Consider the following 21450-nt stretch of genomic DNA (forward strand, 5'->3'; position numbering starts at 1 on the left):
GGTCTTAACACCATCATCAGGTGAGATTTATCCCAGAGATGCAAGGATGGTTCAGGATCTGCAAATCAATCAATGTGATACCCCACACTAACAATACAAAGGCAATCATCTCAATAGATGTAGAAAAAGCATTTGGCAAAATTCAACATCCATTCATGATAAAAACTCTCAGTGAAATGGGCTTAGCAGAAATGTAACTCAACAAAATAAAGGCCATAAAAAAATGTGCTCAGTTGTGGTCGTGATGGTAGTGCTGGTCATAAGATGCAGATGAAAAATCACGGAGTGACACCATTACTTAGAATGCCTAAAATGTAGAAGATCGACCATACTAAGCACTGGCAAGGATATGAAGCAACTGGAGCACGGATATCCTGCTGGTAGGACTACAAAATAGTACTGGTACTTTGGAAAGTTGCTTGATATTATCTACCTAGCTGGACATATGCATACCCTATAACCTAAGCAGTTCCTCTCCTACATACATACCTGTGTCCGACAGAAATATTTTCATGTGAGTACCACATGACATATACGAGAACAGTCACAGCAACATTATTTTTAAGGTCCTCAAACTGAAACCAACTTTCAACAGGAGAATGGATTCAATAAATTAAAAATATTCATGCAATGGGTGTATTTTAGGCTTCCCTGGTGGCTCATTGGTAAAGAATCTGCCTGCAGTGCAGGAGACCAGGGTTCGATCTCTGGGTTGGGAAGATCCCCTGGAGAAGGAAATACTTTCCACTCCAGTATTCTTCCCTGGAGAATTTCATGGACAGAGGAGCCTGGCAGGCTACAGTCCACGGGGTCTCAAAGAGTCAGACGAGACTGAGCAACTAACACTCACTTTTTCACTTCACAAATAAATGAACTCTTGCTAAATCAACAGACTTAGATAACTCTTAGAAATATATTGAGCAGGAAAAAAAGTGCATCTTTTATGGTATTTATATCAGGTTCAAATATAGGCAAAATTGATATGTGGTGATAGGAATCAGATTATCTTTAGGGAGGAGTGATGACTGAGAGGGGACAGGCAGAAGACTCTAGGGTGCTGGTAATGTTCTGTTTCCTTATCTGAATAGTGGTTACAGAGCTGTGTTGACTTTTGAAATTTTATCAAACTGTAACTTTTGACCTATGTACTTTTTCTGTAGGTGTTATGCCTCAATTTAAAGTATCTTTAAAAAATAATGTAGTAAGAAAAAATTTTGTAAAAAATAATGTAGTGAGAGGTCTAGATTCCACATTTATTTAATGGCATTGTGCTTCATTAGTTTATCCTACGACTTCCTGGTAGCTCAGACGGTAAAGCGTCTGTCTACAATTCGGGAGACCTGGGTTTGATCCCTAGGTGGGGAAGATCCCCTGGAGAAGGAAATGGCAATCCACTCCAGTACTATTGCCTGGAAAATCCCATGGACAGAGGAGCCTGGCAGGCTACAATCCATGGGGTCGCAAAGAGTCGGACACGACTGAGGGAGTTCACTCATTCACTCACTCACTCACACCTTTCCTACCCTGAATTCAGAGCCCTGAGTTCACATCCCTGTCTGCTCTGATTCTCCTTGTTTTCATGTTTAAGAAGCTTTCAAGTTTAAGCTTGACTTTTTGAGGACAGTTTTAGCTCAAGGTGCTAACCATGCTGCAAACTGAACTCTGACCTAAGTGGCACCCTAGGAGCTGTGTCATAGAGGTTGAAGATTTAAGTCCACACTCCACTGCCAGATTGTAGAGGACTTAACAGGGAGTGGGAAAGACAGCATGCACCATTTAGTGTACTGCAGTCTCTGAATTGCTTAATTGTAACAGCGACTGGGTTAGTCAGCGGTAAGGAGATTCATTTTGGAGTACTTAGGCCTAATTTTGTTATGATGTTGTTTATGGCTTTGTCCATTCTTACACCTACATCCCTTTTCCTTCCTTTGACCCTTCAGATGACTGTCATATGTTTTATTCATCTGGAGCTTTACTCTAGGCTAGCTGTTCTTTGAGTAAGTTCATTTTTAAAAAAAATTCAGCACATATTCACTGGTATTTGCTGTGCTTGGAATACAGAAATGAGACACATAATCTCTTCCTTCAAATTACAGTTCTAGTGTGGAAATAGATAAATGTTTAGTTATAGTATTAGCACTGATATGTGCTATAATCAAGATCAGTTTGGGTGACTGCTCAATAACTCATTGAATTGATTCTTTTTTTTTTTTTATGGTCATGTCATGCAGTTTGTGGAATATTAATTCCCCAACCAGAAATTGAACCCAGACCCCCAGCAGTGAGAGTACAGAGTCCTAACCACTGACCACCAGGGAATTCCCTATAATTGATTCTTAACCTAGACCTGGAGCTGGTAATACATGCTAAAGGAAGTTGGAGTGTGTGTGTTCAGAGTAGGGATCAAGGGAATTCAGAGAGCTGGGGGCTGAGGCTCAGGGATTTACAGAGGCTAAATCATGAGGGTCTTGTATATCATGCTAAGGAGTTTGGATTGTATTTGGAAGATAGTGGGGATCTATTGGGGCATTATGAATGAGGAATTATGTGATCAGACTTTAAAATAATTGTGCTGATGATAATCATGGATGAGTAAGTTAATTTAATAAATTGAAGTAGAGTGTTACAGGAATGGAGTTACCTAGGCCCTGTTGGGTAGTCCCAGCAGTGTTGGCATCATCTGAGAACTGTTAAAAATGTAGAAGCTTGGGACTTATTCCAGATTGACTACATCAGAATCGGCATTTTTAACAAGATCTCCAAACAATTTGTAGGCACGTTCAAGTTTAAGAAGCACTGATTTAGATGGATAGGATGATGGTCAGGCTTTAGACAGCTGGTATGAAGACAACAGGTCAGACTGCAGGGGAGTATGTGGAGAATATGCTCTTCTATGGGGAATTGCACTCACCCTCCGCACCAAAGGCACACCAGGTACCCCTCCTCATCCATTACCTTTCACCTTAAACAGAGCTTCTCTGATGTGACACTCCCAGTAGGCATAATTGGTACCCTTGCCATATTCTCCCGTAACAATTTTACTTTATCCCTTTTCACACTTTATTTTTGGTAATTATTTAATTGCCTATCTCTCTCCTGAACCATGAAGGCAAGGACTGTCTTTCTATGCTGCTTGGTGCATGACAGGCACCCAGTAAATACTTGTGGTTCCGTTGAAAGATTTTACTGTGTATAAGAAGAAAATATGTATTTGAGTGTGTTGGGGGAACGTATGTGTTATATTTATTAATAGTAAAAGTAAATGTTAAATAGCACTGATGAGTTCCAGGCACTGTTCTATGTGTTTTATATATGTTAATTTATTTGATATTATCAGCAATCCTATAAGAAGAGATTCTTAATGTCCCCATTTTAAAGAGAAAACAGAGGCACAAGGCATAAGTAATATGCCTAAGGTTACACAGTTGGTAACTGATGAATCAAGATCGAAATTCACCTGGTACTACTCTGCTATGCCTAGTTTTAGACAAAATAGTTCCCTGGCAGTATGCTGAGTGCTGTGTATTATATGTATTGCATAGGTGTGTGCTAAATCGCTTCAGTCATGTCCTTTGCGACTTTATGGACCATGGCCCACCAGGCTCCTCTGTCCATGGGATTCACCAGGAACAAACACTGGAGCGGGAAGCTGCCACATCCTCCCCCAGGGGAATCTTCTCAACCTAGGGATTGAACCCACGTCTCATATTTCCAGCATTAGCGGGTGGGTTCTTTACCACTGATGCCACCTGGAAAGCCCATTACATGTATTATTTAATCTATATAACATCAATGTGCAGATGACACTGCTCTTATGGCAGAAAGTGAAGAAGAACTAAAGAGTCTTTGATGAAAGTGAAAGAGAGTGAAAAAGTTGGCTTAAAGCTCAACATTGAGAAAACTAAGATCATGGCATCTGGTCCCATCACTTCATGGCAAATAGATGGGGAAACAGTGGCTGACTTTATTTTTGGAGGCTCCAAAATCGCTGCAAATGGTGACTGCAGTCATGAAATTAAAAGATGCTTGCTCCTTGAAAGAAAAATTATGACCAACCTAGACAGCATATTAAAAAGCAGAGACATTACTTTGCCAACAAAGGTCCGTCTAGTCAAAGCTATGGTTTTTCCAGTAGTCATGTATGGATGTGAGAGTTGGACTATAAAGAAAGCTGAGCGCCGAAGAATTGATGCTTTTGAACTGTGGTGTTGGAGAAGACTCTTGAGAGTCCCTTGGACTGCAAGGAGATCCAACCAGTCCATCCTGAAGGAAGTCAGTCCTGAATATTCATTGGAAGGACTGATGCTGAAGCTGAAACTCCAATACTTTGGCCACCTGATAGGAAGAACTAACTCAATGGAAAAGACCCTGATGCTGGGAAAGACTGAAGGGAGGAGAAGGGGACGACAGAGGATGAGATAGTTGGATGGCATCACGGACTCAAAGGACATGAGTTTGAGTAAACTCTAGGAGTTGGTGATGGACAAGGAGGCCTGGCTTGCTTCAGTCCTTGGGGGGGGGGAGGGTCGCAAAGAGTCGGACACGACTGAGTAACTGAACTGAACTGAACATCAATGTGAGGAGAGTTTTATTACCTGTTTTATGGATGAGGAAGCAAAGGCTCAAAAAGTCATACAGGTTACCAAAGACAGACACACTGCTTTTAAGTAGTGGAGCCAATGTTTAAACCCAAGGGTTGACAGAGGATGAGACGGTTGGATAGCATCACTGACTCAATGGACATGGGTTTGAGTAAACTCTGGGAGATAGTGAAGGACTGGGAAGTCTGGCGTACTGCAGTCTATGGAGTTGTAAAAGTCAGACATGACTTGGCGACTGAACAACAACAACGATCCAACTCTTAAAGCCTGTGGTCTTTAAGACCACGTCTGGAATATAAAAATACCTGTGGGATATGAGCCTTAAGATCACTGAGGAACCGAGAGGTGGAATGTCTGACATTTAAGTTGGGGGTGTGAGGACTTAACAACTCCAGTTGCTCAGGTTACATGGGCATTTCAAGTTTGAAGGGGCAAAGGAGATTTAAAGTCTAGCAATTTCAGCCAGCCTCATAATTGACCAGATGGAACTTTGGACTCTGATGGTTAGGAACCTCAGCGTCTACAGTAAGCTGTAACTTAGGTGACTAAGGATTAGTTATTGCTTTTTCTTATGACCTTGAGAAACCAGATGGATTAGAAATACTGAATGTCAGAACTGGAAGGAACCAGTTCTCACCTTCCACGGTGCCCTCTTACCTACCTCCCTCTTATTTTGTAATAAGGAAACTGAAGAAGAGAGTAGGTGACTTGCCAAAACCTAATAAAACTGTTAGTGACAAGCCAGGAATAGAGGACAGGGTCACATTCCTGTATTCTTTGCCCTGTGCCTTATGACTCTCTGGGCTTCAGATTTATTGCCCCCTGTCTAAAACTCTTCTGCCATCGTAGTTGCTTCTTCACCACATTGTAGTTACTTCTGGTTCTTTTTGACTTTGGGCCCTGGACATATTAATTTTTTGTCCTTTCCTCTCCAGCCTCAAGCATATACTCTCTCCAGCAAGTTGTCTGATTAATTTCATGATGATACTAGTGTCAAGGTAGGAACACCACTGGCACATAGAACTTCAGGTTGATCTTCTTAAAATGAAAATGAGATTCCTTGGAGCTGTTGACAGTCAGTTTCTGTAAGACTTGAAGACCACAGGAGCAGGTGCAGTTTGTGTATCCTTTTGAAGTTGCAAACTGCTAAATGTTAAGGCTGGTTATTATAGATAATCACATGCAGGGGTCTCACTCCTGCTCTAGCTATAGGTATATCTTTTAAGGCACTTTAGTAAAATTAAATTAGAATGAAAACAACTTTATAACTATTCATAGTACCTAAACCTATACACTGTGCCTTATACAGTCCCACTCAGTTAATAGACTTTCAGTTCTCAATTGTAATAGGTACTGTTTTATTTTTGTTTGAGTCATTACAGAAAGAAGGTAATAAGTATAAGGTATAAGAAGGTTGCAGTTTTCAAATGAAGTCTATTTTAGTTAAAACCTTACACTAAAAGAATGGTCTTCCTTTTAATCCACTTTATCAAATCTGACACTCTGATCACAGATGGCCTTATCAAAACTGAAACCCTGACCTCAGATCATACCTTCACTTCATTGACTTTCTTTATCTTGCTGTCATTCATTGCTTCACTCCATAGCTCCTCCGTGACCACAACTGCCTTTACTTCCACCCTTGCTATTTTCTCTTCTTCTTATTGCACCTGCTCTCCACCTGCCTTGTGATCTCTAGTCCTTTGACACCTCTGCATTCACCTAGTCCAGTGGTCCCCTCCTGTTTTCAGTTGCCTTTTCTCTAGTCTGGACCTCCAGGTCGGTCATTTGAATTCTGTCCTTTCTGACATCTCTTCCATAGAAGTTTCCTTCCTCTCCTTCATTCTGTACCTAAAGGACCATTCTCCTAACTAGGAAAGACCTTAAAGGGCAATGAATCTATAATCCTAATCACAATATTATGACTGTCAACTCTAGAGAAATTATCTCTGCAGTGGGACTTAACACTGTAAAGAGTCGAAAGGGGACCAAATGAAATCTGTGGTACTTTCATTGGATAATATACTTTAGGAATTAATTAAGAAGGTAAAATAGAAGAGACTTACCAGGTAGCACAGTGGTAAAGAATCCACCTGCCAGTGCTAGAGACATAGAGATGCAGATTTGGTCCCTGGGTCAGGAAGATCCCCTGAGAAGGGCATGGCAACCCACTCCAGTATTCTTGCCCGGAGAACCCCATGGACAGAGGAGCCTGGTGTGTTACAGTCCATGGGGTCGCAAAGAGTCGGATATGACTGACCACACACAGAAAAAAGATTAGGTCACCTTTTTTCTAGTTTTGTCTTATTTCCAAATTTATGAAGTGTGTAGGGAGGAGGGAACTAGTATGGGGTCATAAGGAGGAAGCAGCTTCTGAGGTCCTAAAGACTACTGTGTTGGCATCCTGTTTCAGAAACCAGACCTGGGGATAAAAACAGCATTGAATAGGGGCTTAGAGTGGCGCTCATCTTTGTTAGAAATGGAAATATAGGGCGTTCTCTGGTGGCTCAGTGGCTAGAGCTCCTGCTGTCACTGCCAAGGGCCCTGGTCAGGGAACTAGGATCTCACAAGTCACGTGGTAGGGCAAAAAAAAAAGAAGTGTCGTTGATTTACAAAATTATATTAGTTTCAGGTGTACAATATAGTGATGCAATATTTTTATAGATTATACTCCACTGAAAGTTGTTTTACAGTGTTGGCTATATTCCTGTATGTGTGGTGTATGTGTGCTCAGTCATGTCCAGCTTTGTGAGATCCCATGGACTGTAGCCCGCCAGACTCCTCTGTCCATGGGATTTCCCAGGCAAGAATATTGGAGTGGGTTACCATTTTCTTCTCCAGAGGATCTTCCTGACCCAGGGATCAAACTCACATCTCCTGCAGCTCCTGTATTGGCAGGTGGATTTTTTTACCACTAGCACCACCTGGGAAGTCCCTGTAGCAGTTCAGTTCAGTTCAGTTCAGTCACTCAGTCGTATCTGACTCTTTGTAACCCCATGAGCTGCAGCACGCCAGGCCTCCCTGCCCATCACCAACTCCCGGAACCCACCCAAACTCATGTCCATTGAGTCGGGGATACCATCCAACCATCTCATCCTCTGTTGTCCCCTTCTCCTCCTGCCTTCAATCCTCCTTTCCCAGCATCAGGGTTTTTTCCAATGAGTCAGCTCTTCACATCAGGTGGCCAAAGGACTGGAGTTTCAGCTTCAACATCAGACCTTCCAATGAACACCCAGGACTGATCTCCTTTAGGATGGACTGGTTGGATCTCCTTGCAATCCAAGGGACTCTCAAGAGTCTTCTCCAACACCACAGTTCAAAAGCATCAATTCTTTGATGCTCAGCTTTCTTCACAGTCCAACTCTCACATCCATACATGACCACTGGAAAAACCATAGCCTTGACTAGACGGACCTCTGTTGGCAAAGTAATGTCTCTGCTTTTTAATATGCTGTCTAGGTTGGTCATAACTTTCCTTAGGAGTAAGCATCTTTTAATTTCATGACTGCAATCACCATCTGCAGTGATTTTGGAGCCCCAAAAAATAAAGTCAGCCACTGTTTCCACTGTTTCCCCATCTATTTGCCGTGAAGTGATGGGACTGATTACCAGTGAGGAAATAGAAAGAGGGATAGGGGATTTGGAGGCATAAACTCCTGTGCGTAAAATAAAGAGACAGCACTAGTCTGACTTGGAAGTGCTGGTTTCCCCTAAACCTGCCTACTCTGTAGTAGCTCCTGACTAGCCTCAGGTGATTTCTAGTGAGCATCTTTATCTCTGTAGCTGAAGGCCCTTAGACTTTCGTGTGCATAGCACAGCAATCCAGCAGAGGGAGCTGTGGTCCTAGAACTTTCTTTTGAGCTTCTAAGTTTTGGTTTTGACTGAGATCCTCTCCAACTCCATCTGAATCTCCTGTGCAGTAAGAATTTAACTTGAGATATGCCTGGGTTTGGTGCCAGACCCCTGGTGTGAGCAGATGGGGAGCTTCTGCATAACTGTTTAAACTTGAAAGCCATAAGGAACTCGATTTCAAGGAAACGCCTGTTTACCGTGCAGATCCAAATCAAGCAACTCTCCAGAAATGGGTGTGCCTTCTTGACCTCGATCCTTATTGATCTTGGTATCAGCACCTCTAGTGACGCATCCTGAGGGGCGGGAGAAAGTTAACAAGTGCCTTATACACAGGGAAAAAGAGGAAGCCTGACTGCTGCTGCAGAAAGTCCCCACTGGGGAGGAGGGGATACTGCTTGGGTAGCATTAAATAGTGAGTGCTCCATGGAAAGTTCAGTGCCTGGGTGTAGAACCTTGTATCTGCTCTCATTTTGAATCAGAAGCAGAAGGTTTGCAGCTGGCCAGTCAAGGGGCTTGTCAGGCAGTTGACTAATGATCTTGATTTTAATAGGAAGACTTTTAAAGGGGGTGCAGCTTCTGCTAGTTACTGTGAACTCCTGAATCACTAGATTTGGCTCTGCTTTTTGGACACTCAGAAAACTCGGGCACTTCCAAGCCAGCTTTCCCTTTTGCTTCAGGACATAGATTACCCAAGCCTGCACTATGGAGACTGGCGCCTCAGCTTTTCACGTGCCTGAGTGGATGGTGAGTTCTTTGGTCACTTTGCTTTTCCCTCTGTTTCTTGATAATGACAAAAATAGGGATCATTGTGAGAAGTCCCTCCCAAGAGCTGTGATTGGGGAAACAGTTATTACTGTAATTTCTGATTAATTCCTGGGTCACTCCTGCTGCTTTCTTTGCTTTTTCTTTTTTTAAAATTAATTGTAAATTATGAGTGAGCTGGAAGGGCCTGTTGCCTGGTTGTCTGGACTGGACTGGAGCTTCCCCACTGCTCCTGGTGTACTGCATGGATTGTGTTACACTGTGATTGCATTGCATTCTGTTTACAAGCAGATACTTAGTTTATTTCTCATGGGGGTAAAGAAAAAGAATAGAGAGTGGGGGAAAAAAAAACAACTTGTGGAAATGGTGTGCTTTCTCTCTCTCAGGTCTGAAAAGATTTAAGTAGTTTATCCCCTATCTGCCTAGTTTTCTCCTGCCAGTCAAAACATTTTCCCAAGTAGTCTTGTACACGTCTTTCTAAAAGGAGGAACTATAAAACTCTCTTTAAATTAATTTATTTTTTGGCTGTGCTGGGCACGTGGGATCTTAGTTCCTCAACCAGGGATCAAACCCATGCCCCTGCAGTGGATGCACGGAGTCTTAACAACTGGACTGCTGGGAAGTCCCTATATAGCTCTTTTGGTACTGTTCTTTAAAATACTTTATCTGCTTGATGAATGTTTTTAGTAAGTTATTTGTTGATAAGAACCAGCACATAAAACCTAGTATTTTCGATCCAACTTTAGTTTTTTATATAAAAATAGCAACCACCCGTATGTTCCTAACTGCTTTCTTCCAGGTTTAGCCTGATTTCTTACAGTCTATATACCAATTTGTGGTTTATATATATATATGTATGTGTGTATATATATGTATATATAATATGTATGTGTGCATGCTAAGTTGCTTCAGTCGTATCCAACTCTTTGTGACCCCATGGACTTTAGCCCGCCAGCCTCCTCTGTCCATGGGATTCTCCGGGCAAGAATACTGGAGTGGGTTACCATGCCCTCCTCCAGGGAATCTTCCCAACCCAGGGATTAAACCCACATCTCTTGCATCTCCTGCATTGGCAGGTGGATTCTTTACCACTAGCGCCACCTGGGAAGCCCCATAAAATATGTATAATGTATATGTATTTCCCTATTGAAAACTACTTAGACTATGTACAACACATTCCAAGTTCTTTTCAGTGTTTATGGAATTATGGACTTAAAGAAGTGACCACCAGTAATGAGTCTGAGTATATAGTAGACCTAACCGAGGCCCAACTGATGAGCCCACATTTCGATTCACATACCAACTATTATTATTTCTGTTAGGGTTATTCCTGTTGTTGTTCTTAGTGTTGTTCCAGAACCTTGTACTCAGTTTTAAAACATTTGATCTAAAGAAATCCTACTTATCCGCAAGCTTATTTCAAATAGTATAGTGTTTTAGAATAACAGGAAAAAAATCAAATAATAATTCTAGCTGGATTTCTTTATAAATATTTATTTTTATTTATTTGGCTATTCTGGGTCTTTAGTTGTGCTGTGTGGGATCTAGTTCCCTATGCAGGGATTGAACCCAGGCCCCCTGCATTGTTGGCACAGAGTCCTAGCCACTGGACCACCAGGGAAGTCCCTCTAGTTGGATTTTTGTTTTTGAATTTCCAGCCCTTCACTGATACCAAGAAGGGGAAATAGGATTCTGGTTTTCTTAAGTGAGAGCCCACATGAAGATATTAACCTTTGTTACTTCTATAAGAGAATATTACAGAATTTCACAGAACACTAGTATGTCAACTCAGTCAACACAAGTTTTACAGTAATACTTATTCTCATAAATAATACACCTCACTGTCTTACCTGCCAAGCACATCTTCTCAAGAGGAGCGCCTACTGGACTTTTACCTGTTTACCTTTTCTTTGTTTACCTGAACAGGATAACAGTCCTAAAGGAGTTAGTGTGACTACTGCTCAAGACATATGACCTAAGACTTCTCAGCTTTTAGAAAATATTCTTTAATAAAGCACAGCTCTGCTTTGTTTTCAACATGGCACCTCTTTTATTTAGCAATTTCCTGGTCTCTGTCTTTCAAAAATCAGGAAAATATCTTTGATCAGTAGATTTTTTTTTTTTAGCAATGATGAGGCAAAGTAGGGAGGTGCTTGGCCTCAATAACTCAGTTTTATCCTCTGAATTATTCCTTTGCCAGAGATTAACCTCTTGAGGCTTGCTTTCAGATATCACAGTTGTTCATTTCTGACCTGGTCTGGAAGTGCTTCTTTAGGCTGCCACCAGTATCCACTTAGCCACCAAAATGAGCCACTGAGCATTCTCTAGCGTACTGCCTATAGATTTCCAGACCTTACCTGTGACATGTTGGAGTACCCTTTAATCTCCAAGAGGAAACCCTGGCGCCAGTTATCACATTGGGTCAAAATTTCGATCAAAGAAAGCTTTTAACAGATGACTCCTGTTCCAGTTTACATATTAACATAATGAACTTTCCGCTGAGAACTATCCTTGCCCCCAAAGGAAATATGACAAGGCTCTCAAACTTTCTTTCAGGGGGAAAATTTAGCAGAAAAGGTGGATTATAATACCTCCCTTCTTATAAATGATCTGTAACAAAAAGGGACTGGCATATCCCTCAGAAGATAGGACTCAAGAGCACAAACAGCAGCTGACAGTACTCACATCTCTGACTCCTAGTAGGGAAATAAGCCAGGAGGAAATCTGAAGAACAGTCTTGAGACTTGACAAGTAGACCTTCGAGTTACTATTCCATCAGTCACTGGAAAACTTCTGCTAAAGCCTCTGCTCCCCAGCTATTTTCGTATAGCTTGTTCAGGCAGTTTTACTGCTAAAAGATTGGGAAACTCATCCTTTTAAAGATTGTCCTTATTAATATATTTTCACTTCCCCTGAGAAATTTTTAGTCCCTAGTGGTAGGTGAAAATACCTCCTCTCTTATGAGCATGGAGATCCGCAGTAACCTTTTTTTAAGTTTCTACATCTTAATATTTCCTCCTCCCACTTAAGCTCTTTGTAGTACCTAGTACTTTTCCGTAGGAAATCTGATTCACTTTCTTGATTGAGTACGCAGCCAGCCGGTTACCTGGTTTTCTTTTGCCTAGAAGTAATCCCTTTTATAGTTGAAGAATTGGTTCCAGCAGCTCATTTGGCTTGGAAGGGAGCAATGTCTCTAAGAATGCTTGAACCATATCTACTTGGAAGTGGGACGAAAACCTTTAAGGTATCTGCTAAATGGTAGTAGAGTTAGTTTCACTATAACTCTGGATCAGAATTGACACTTAAAGCAGAGACCCACTTGAGAAACTGATGAAAACTGTGGACCCACTCCCCAGGAAAATAGATACACAAACTTTTTGCATTCTGTTTTAGAGCATCTGGACATCCATGGACTCTAGGTGAAGAATTTGGATCTAAAAAAATAGAAATGTTAATATGTTATATTTGTGTACCAGTGTTTCACCTCCAAAACCTTTTCACATGCGTTATTTTCACAGCACACACTTGAGACAGACAAAGTAGGTATTATTGTTCTTATTTTACAAATCAGGGTTATAGATGTTCAGTAACCCTGGAAATGTTAAGAAATGGAGATACAGAGAGAGAACCACTGATCACCATTCTTTGTAGTACTACTTTATATATTTGAAAAGGAATTAATTTGTTCCTCTTGATGTGCTCCTGTGTAGGGTAAATAGATCTTCTATCCTCCCCATGAGTCCTGATTTTTTTTAATGCATTAATCATCTATTCTTAGCCTTAATTTGTGGAAATCAGAATTAGATCCAGTTCTCTTTATGTCCTATGTTGTGTATAAAGAAAGGATCACCTCATTCCTTTCTCTGATCTTTGAAATAACTTTTTTTGCCTATGAATATGCTCCATGGTTACAGCCATAGGTAGGATAACATGGTTGGTTAAGGAGAGAGTTAAGAATTACGGTGAAAAAAAAAAAATAATTCTCATTAAAAGAATATCTGGCAAATTAAAAAAAAAAAAAAAAGAATTACGGTGACTTTAATCATGCTTGGAGTGTTCCAGCAGTGGTTCTTAAAGTGTGGTCCCCAGGCCAGTAGCATCAGCATCACCTGGAAACTTGTTAGAAATACAAAATCTTGGGCCCCACCCAGATTCAGTAAATCAGAACCTCTGGAGCAGGGCCTAGCAATGAGTTTTAATAAACCCTCTGGGTGATTTTGATGTATCTAAACTTTGAGAATTACTTTGGTAGATAAACTTGTTAAGTGGTAAGGCTTTTTTCCAGGAATAGTAATCTAAAATGTCTTCTGGTTGTGTTTGGTATAGATCTGCAGCTCCCTTTGCTCAGGCCCAGAAACTCAAGGCATTAGACCAGGAGTTCCTTTTCATCTGAGTGAGGAACCAGCTGAGTATACTAGGGTGCATATTCTTGGTTAGGAGGAGCAGATTAGAGACTCATCAAGCAAGCAGAAAAATACTGGTGTGTCTCATTTCCTGAAACTGTGAATAAGACACCAAGATTGTCATGGATGACAGTGAATAGCTGTATCTATTCACTCATCTGAATAGCTGTATCTGTTCAGTTAATTTCCATTTCAATTTTTGGCAGTGACATTGGACAAAGTTGCTAATTAAAAGGCTGCTAGATTTCAGTTTCTTATATGATTTAGCCATTTCAGAATTGTGGTTTGATCAGAGCTTCAAGATAATCTGCGATGATATCCTTTTTGAAACCTAATCCAATAAGAAAGTAAATTTAAGGAGTAATTTTAAATTAAATAAATTTAAGATAAATTAGGGCTTCCTTGGTGGCTCAGCTGGTAAAGAATCTGCCTGCAATGTGGGAGTCCTCGGTTCGATCCCTGCATTGGAAAGATCCCCTGGAGGAGGACATGGCAACCCATTCCATTATTGTTGCCTGGAGGGTCCCCACGGACAGAGGAGCCTGGCAGGCTACAGTCCATGGATTTGCAGAGTCGGACACAACTGAGCGACTAAGCACAACACAGCAAGATAAATTAAGAGGGATGAGGTGGGGCTGAGTACACCCTGAATTAGGACCAGGGAAGTTTTTGATCTTCAGATCAGTATCACAAGGTTTGGTGTAGTAGAAAGAGCTTCGGCTCTGACATAAACACAGACTCACTTTCTAGTCCCCCTTGCTTGCTATGAGACTTCAGGCAAATCATTTGTTCTCTCCATACATTTGTGGTTTCCTAATTTGTCAATGGGGATAATGATGCCAAGTTTTTGAGACTATTATACGGTTTAATAGAAATAACAGATACACAGGCCATTGCATGGTAGGCTCAATAAATTTTAATTCCTTCCCCTTATTCTGTTCTTCCAGGGACCTTTTCTCTCAAAATAAAGATTATCCTAAAAAAAAGAATCTATCATTTTATGTTCTTTCTTGTGCTCAGAGAGCACTCATATTTTTTAAATCACATCTGGAATTTTGTGAAAAAGAAAGTGTTAGTAGCTCAGTCACATCCAACTCTTTGTGACCCCATGGACTGTAGCCCACCAGGCTACTCTGTTCATGGAACTCTCCAGGCAAGAATGCTAGAGTGGTATAGTTAGGAAATTTAAAATGGTATAACTACAAAGAATGTGAACAATTCCAAATAATTTCCAAAGCTATCATCTTAACAGCATTTATATGGAAGACCCCTGGAGAAGGAAATGGCAGCCCACTCCAGTATTTTTATGTGGAGAATTCCATGGACAGAGGAGTCTGGTGGACTGCAGTCCATGGGGTTGTAGAGTCAGTCATGACTGAGCAAACACTTCACTTTCATCTGGAAGACATTGGGGGGAATACAGAAATGATTCACAACCGAGGCCTGGTTCAGAGGACTTGTCTTCTAACGGGGAGATCAGTATGTATTAGATAACAATCTATTATGAAAACCAGAGGAAATAAGCAGAGAATGAATTAAACTAGACATGGAAGGATCTTTGACTTTTGCTGGGATCTAACTAACCCAATCAGATTGCCTCACTCCTGGTCCATGCAGTGGTGATTTTCTGTGGCGCTGTCGATATGACAGTTCCAAGGGTCAGGTTCCAATGATGAACCTCCCCTCCATTTGCTGACACATCTGGTGGCATGCAGATGTCAGCATCACTAACCCCCTTTCTTAATCATCTATTCTAATTCAAAAATAAATTACTGGTTCTCTCTCGGGTCAATCTCCCATATCTTGGAGGTGAGCAACGATATTAAATTACTAAAAGTAACAAGCAGATAAACTGAAATGGTCTCTGGAGAAATGCATGGTGCATTATTGTTTATTAGATAGCTGGTCCGTGGTTTGTTCTCCTACCCTTCTCATCTGGTCCATCTGCCTTCCCGGGACTATACTTCTCCAGCTCCTGTCTGCGCACTGGTCACTCACTGCATTAGCCCATAGCATCTTTTCATGACTAATTGGGAGTCACTTTTGTGCGCGGTTTTGCTTTATATCTTCTGTGGATTATTTTTATGAATTGTAAAGTTATCGGATTTATCGTGGCATAAAAGTCTCCACCAACTAGCTCTTGTATTTTCTTCAACTACATGCCCACCACTTCTAACTCCCTGTATACGTGTACTTGGTTCTTTGTCATCCTGGGCTCCTGGCAGTTCCCGGTTTCCTTTTCCTCTGTGTATATCGCTCTGTGTACCTAGAAGGACCACCCCTTCATTTGACTATTTGATATGTAACAAGGTCGCTATGACCCTGGGGGCTCCGAGGAAATAGGAAATTCCCTATTGTAGTTGCACCTTCCATGAAACAGTTTTTGAAAAAGGCAGGCAGATCACTGGACACTTAATCAGCAACGCTCCTCAGATGGGACTAGAAACCAGATGTCAAAACCTGCATGAAAAGGTGCACAGTTAAGAATAGAGCACTGGTCTGAGGAAGCTGAGTTTCCTGGTAACAGGCCTGAGACCAGTGTCCCCAGTCTGACCAACACAAGGCCACAGAGTGTAGGTTAGGGCCTGCATGAGTACTTGGCTCCTTTTTCTTTTCTTACCATTTTTATAAATTCCTCACTGCTTTAGTGCCTCTGTAGTTAATTTTTTTCTAATGAGACTAGGTTAACTGCAGTCATCTGACTTGGAAAAGGAGGAGGTAAGGTTAAAAAGGAACCTAATTAGCAAGTTAATTATAGCAGGCAAAAAAAAAGTGCACCAGTTATATAAATAAGCTATTGTTATGCGCGTGCAAGTTGGGCCTTGTCAAGGGACTTGTTAAGGTTTAGAGGTCAGAGGATCCGTGTAATTAGGTGTTTAGGGGAAAAAAAATAATAAAAGCAAAACAGCCACCAGAATTAGGAATGGCTGATGAACCACTAACAGAAATGCTTTATTTAATTGGGCTCTACTGCTGGAGGGGTTGCTGGAGCTGCTTCAGGGTTTCCAGGGAAGGCAAACCCCCCCCTCACCACCACCACCACCACGCATGCACACACAAAACTAGCTGGAACCAGAGCCAACAGAATTGCTGATGAGGAAAGTTTAAAGGCCTAGCCACAAGGGTCCCTGGACTGGAGAGGTGGCTGTAGGGCTGGTAATGTCATTATGCTGAGCAGCAAGAAGAAATACATTGTCAATGGCAACTCTGGGATTAAAGCCCAGGTGAGGCTAAGTTCTTATTTACCAGTCTTGCTGCCGCTATAGCCACTATTATAAAAAGCCAGTTGCTTTTCCCCTTCTTTCCTGCTTTCGCCCCTTCTTCTGGCATAAGGTGAGCTGCTCCTCTACAATCTCTCTCCCTTCCTTGCCTTGAAGCCTGTTGGAATGAGTCAGTCTTCTCTGAAACAGACGAGGAGGGGTCCCGTAAAGGACTTTTTGATTTCAGTTAAGGTAGAAGAGTTAGGGGTAGAATCTACCAGGGTACCCCAACTGGGGTAGGGAGATTACTGTATTATAAGTAAGAGTGAAAAGTGTAACGGCACTTAAACTATTGATGGGAGGTGGGCACCAGGGATGACGGGTTGTCAATAAAAGATAAACATTTATTTCTTGGGGAAATTATATAGCTTATTCTATATAAGTGGTTAGCCTCTTTCTAATGTTCTTCTGTCTTAAAGAAACTTGAGGTAGTGTCTGACAAGTAACAAGCTTTAGACCCCTATGTCTCTGAGTGGAGAAAGCCTACACAGCCTAATGTTTAGTGCCCCAAAATAGCCTGAACTCAAGAATTCTCTGGTGGGCTAGTGGGGGCCAGGGATTAGAGCCCTGCACTTCCATTTCAGAGGGCACAGTTTCCATCACTGATCAGGGAATTAAGATCCCATGCAAGGTATGGCCAAAAAAAAAAAAAAACAACGTGACCTAGGTGGGAGGAAGTACTTGTTAATAGTGAGGAGCTTAATAGAGGAGAGAACTCAGTTTAAGGAAACTGGTTTAAGATGATGGTACAGCTGTATGGCTATGTTGTTGGGGTAAATGAGTATGTGGCTTCTCTGAAGGCTCTGTGGTAAAGACTCTGCCTGCCAGTGCTCGAGACACAAGAGACTGGGGTTCAATCCCCGGGTCAGGAAGATCCCCTGGAATAGGAAATGGCAATCTACTCCAGTATTCTTGCCTGGGAAATCCCATGGACAGAGGAGTCTGGCAGGCTACAGTCCACAGGGTCACAAAGAGTTGGACATTACTTAGTGACTAAACAACAGATGGATTTGTGCCCACCGTCTCCAATCCTACAAATCTAGAGAAGTAGAGTGGCCCCCACTAGTGGTGTGTGGGTGGGAGGGGGTGGTATATATCTAAGGCAGGGTCTGGTCTGTCTGTCCCACTTTTTTAAAAGTAGGCTCTGCTGAAATTAAGGACTTATCGTGGCCTTTGGAAAGTCAATGAAGACTCATTTTCCTTGATGGGCTTCTAAAAAGGAATAAAGATATATCATTGTCTTGAACAAGGTTGGTGAAATGGAAGCCGAGGTTTTGAGCTTGAGTGATACTCCCCTCCTCATCTTCTTACTCACGTTCCTCCCCTTCTTGACTTTTGTTTTCCTCCTAATTTTTTTAACTTTAGACTTGATTTATGGTTACTTAATATTCAGTCAAGTACAGACTGTGAAGATAGGGTAAGGTTCATTGTTTTGATGCAAGGTTGACTGTTATGTCAGGGGTTTGTATCTGAGGATATAAGGTAAGTAATATACATAGCTCCTGCCTTTATGGAGCCTAGTTTGTACAATGATAGAAGTACATGGGAGTTCATGTACATTCCATGGGAGTGCACAGAAAGAGCACTTTCTCTTTTTGGAATAAGTTGCTATTTTAGTAAAATAATAAATTTCACTATTTTTCATTTTGGGAAATGCTTCTAACCTAGTGAATTTTCCTGTTGCTGTAAGCAATTTGCAAACTCTAAAGTAGTATGCAGGCTTTAATGGTTGTTAAAGCTATGAACAGCTTCGGGAGATGATGAGGGGCAGGGGAGCCTGGCGTGCTGCAATCCAAAGAGTCAAACAGCCCTGAACAACAGTAGCTGTGACAATGCTATGAGTTCCCCTAAAAGGCATGCTAATTGATTTGGCCTCGGTCTGATAGTTACCTCTAACTGCAGGAAATGTAGCCAATAGTTGTTGCAACCATCTTTTTTATCAGGAAAGGCAGAATCAGTTGGCAGATCTTTGGTTTTCCCTACCTCCATGCCAGTTGGATCCAGAATAATCTAAGCAGTTATGCAAACATTCAATTAGAGAAGTAGAAAAAGAAAAGATATTTGCTTAATGATACAAACTTTGACTTATAAAGTGTTATAAAGTATCAGCTGGAACTTCCAACAGTAGGAGAAAGAGATAAAATTTCAAGAAAGTCATTATTAGACATTGTCCAAAATGTAGCCTCCAGAGTATTGAGGTTTATACATATTCAGTCTAGTTATCTACTCCTACATCTGTTATAGTTAATAAGTTATCAACCTTGTAGCTTTTAGTTTATTGTGATACCAAACATTAAAAATAATAAATTATTGTTTACTTATTAGTACTGAAAAGCTGGTTGATGCATTTTAGAAAGCCTTTGAAAAGCTCAAGTGACTACCTGCAAGAGTTACGAGAACAGAAAATTTGTAGTGGTGGGAGTTGGGGAGCCAGGGATGAACTGAATCTCCTGCTGAGTTTCACAGTTTACATGCCTTGTTTGTATAACCCTCTCTAAAACTTTGGAAATACTTTCATCTTTGTTGTATTTGTGAGAAGAATGGGGGTCACAAAATATCTTGATGAACATCATACAGCTAATGAGTGGCATAACCAGGGTTTGAATGCAGTTCCAGAAAGGTCTGTATGAATAGAAAGCTTTTTTTTTTTCGTTATACCATACTGTTTCCTGAGTATCTTAAGGCAGGTCACTCTGCCTTTCTTAATCTTATAGTTTCGTATCTTAAAAGGTTGGAATGTGTATGTCCGTGCTCGGTAGCTTCAGTTGAGTCCAACTCTGCAGCCCATGGACTGTAGTCCGCCAGGCTCCTGTGTCCATGGAGTTCTCCAGGCAAGAATACTGGAGTGGATTGCCATTTCCTACTCTAGGGGATCTTCCCTACCCAGGGATTGAACCCAAGTCTATGGCATCTCCTGCTTGGCAGGTGGATTCTATCTGCTGAGCCACCTGGAAAGCCTGAAGATTGGAATAGATAGTCTCAATGATTCTTTCCAGCTTTAATTTTCAGTGAAACTATAGAAAGGATTGCTGAGTATGACTCAACTTTCTAATCGTTTATTTTAATCAGAATATCCCATTCTCCCTTTTATCGTAAAAGACAGATAGAGAGTGGTTCAAGGATTTAAATTTGATAGAAACAGAGAAGAATGAAAAATCATTTTCTCCAACGAGTCTCTTAAGATTCCATATGTGGGTCAATACAAATAGATCATCTGTGAGGGAAGGTAAGATCCTATAATGCAAGCATTGATTTGGTATCTCAAAATGGATGTTCTTTTCCTTTATGTAACTAGAGTTCTTTTTCTTAGCAGATCCAATTTGCTGACCAGAAGCAAGAATTCAATAAACGTCCCACCAAAATTGGACGTCGCTCTCTGTCTCGTTCGATTTCCCAGTCATCGACTGACAGCTACAGCTCAGGTGAGGATTGAACTGCTCTGGACCCACCTGTGGAGGCTAATTAAGTATGATCAATGGACCCTCCTGTCTATCTAAGGCTAATTAGGCGCAATCAAAGCCTGTGCTCTGGCATAAACATGTTCATTCTCAATTGAAATTTAGACCAAAATTCTAGGTGTAATCTTTAGGTTTCTCTTGGGGATTCAGAGTGGAGCTTAATAGAGGCATGCTCTTCCAGTTAAGACAAAAGAAGGTGATTAAGGAAACTGAGTCTGATTTATACAGAGGGTGAGGATATGTTGCTCACCCTTGGCCTTCACTGAGCAGCATGTGTGAACGCTTGTGTTTTTTCTACTCTTTGAAAATGAAAGAGGGCTTCTTCATCCTTCCGACTGGGAAATCTTAAATGCCCTGAGAAACGGTGAAATCACTGTAGCTGGTGAAGAGCCCTTCACTTTCTCTTCTGAGCTGTGACATTGTATTGTTTGTTACTCCTTCCTTCCTTGGCAGTGAGTTAAGTCCAATACACGGATCCTAGGCCTGAGTTACCATTTACTGTCAGATGAGTATGAATTTGTGAATCCCTTGTCACCGGTAACCATTGATGCAGCAGTGCCTAGTATGTGTCTGATCTAATCTGGAGCCATTTTGTTTTGCTCTTAAGTAGGAATGTGGTAGGAAGCTGAATGTTTGCCCTAATTACCTCTTACATTATAAATAGTAATATTCATTAGAAAATTTTAATCGTGACCTAAACTTTTGTTTTTCACACAAATAGGAAAGTGGTATTTGTAAAGTTGAAGAAAGCTTGTTTGAGACACTGCAACTTTTAGGTTGAATAAATTGTTATTTACACTCTTAATATTAGCATTTCTTTTTTTGTGTTTTTACCCACATAACTGAATAATATAAAGCACAGAATGTAAATCCCTAGGGATTACTGAATTTTGTAACTATCTTATTCTGCTGAAAGAACCAGCAGAATGATAAATAATTAAATAAATAATTTTTAATAGCTGTTGAAGATTCATGAACCAGGTAATAAAACTCTGGAAATTGTAATAATTGTGAAAATGTAAATTGTAAAAAAGTATGTACAAGTTAAACACTTGAGTTTGTGCATGTTATCTAAAAATTGAAATTAAACAGTAACAGTACTCCATTTTAACTC

At 41.0% G+C, this 21450-nt stretch overlaps 1 protein-coding gene across 17 annotated transcripts in view; it reads left to right on the plus strand.

Annotated features, from left to right (window-relative positions):
* Positions 1-21450, plus strand: part of AHCYL2 (adenosylhomocysteinase like 2) — a 188489-nt gene that overhangs the window by 120343 nt on the left and 46696 nt on the right. For 3 of the 17 annotated variants that reach the window (XM_069588355.1, XM_069588354.1, XM_069588365.1), the window contains one exon: positions 20192-20300. In XM_069588355.1, the coding sequence (XP_069444456.1) occupies positions 20192-20300 (109 nt within the window). Of the gene's footprint in view, positions 1-8535; positions 9198-16435; positions 16952-17942; positions 18129-18277; positions 18361-20188; positions 20301-21450 lie in introns of those variants that run through there. The other 14 variants (XM_069588363.1, XM_069588360.1, XM_069588364.1 and 11 more) reach the window with 14 other exon arrangements.

This window comes from Ovis canadensis, chromosome 4 (assembly GCF_042477335.2).
Source record: "Ovis canadensis isolate MfBH-ARS-UI-01 breed Bighorn chromosome 4, ARS-UI_OviCan_v2, whole genome shotgun sequence".
Classification (NCBI taxonomy): Eukaryota; Metazoa; Chordata; class Mammalia; order Artiodactyla; family Bovidae; genus Ovis; species Ovis canadensis.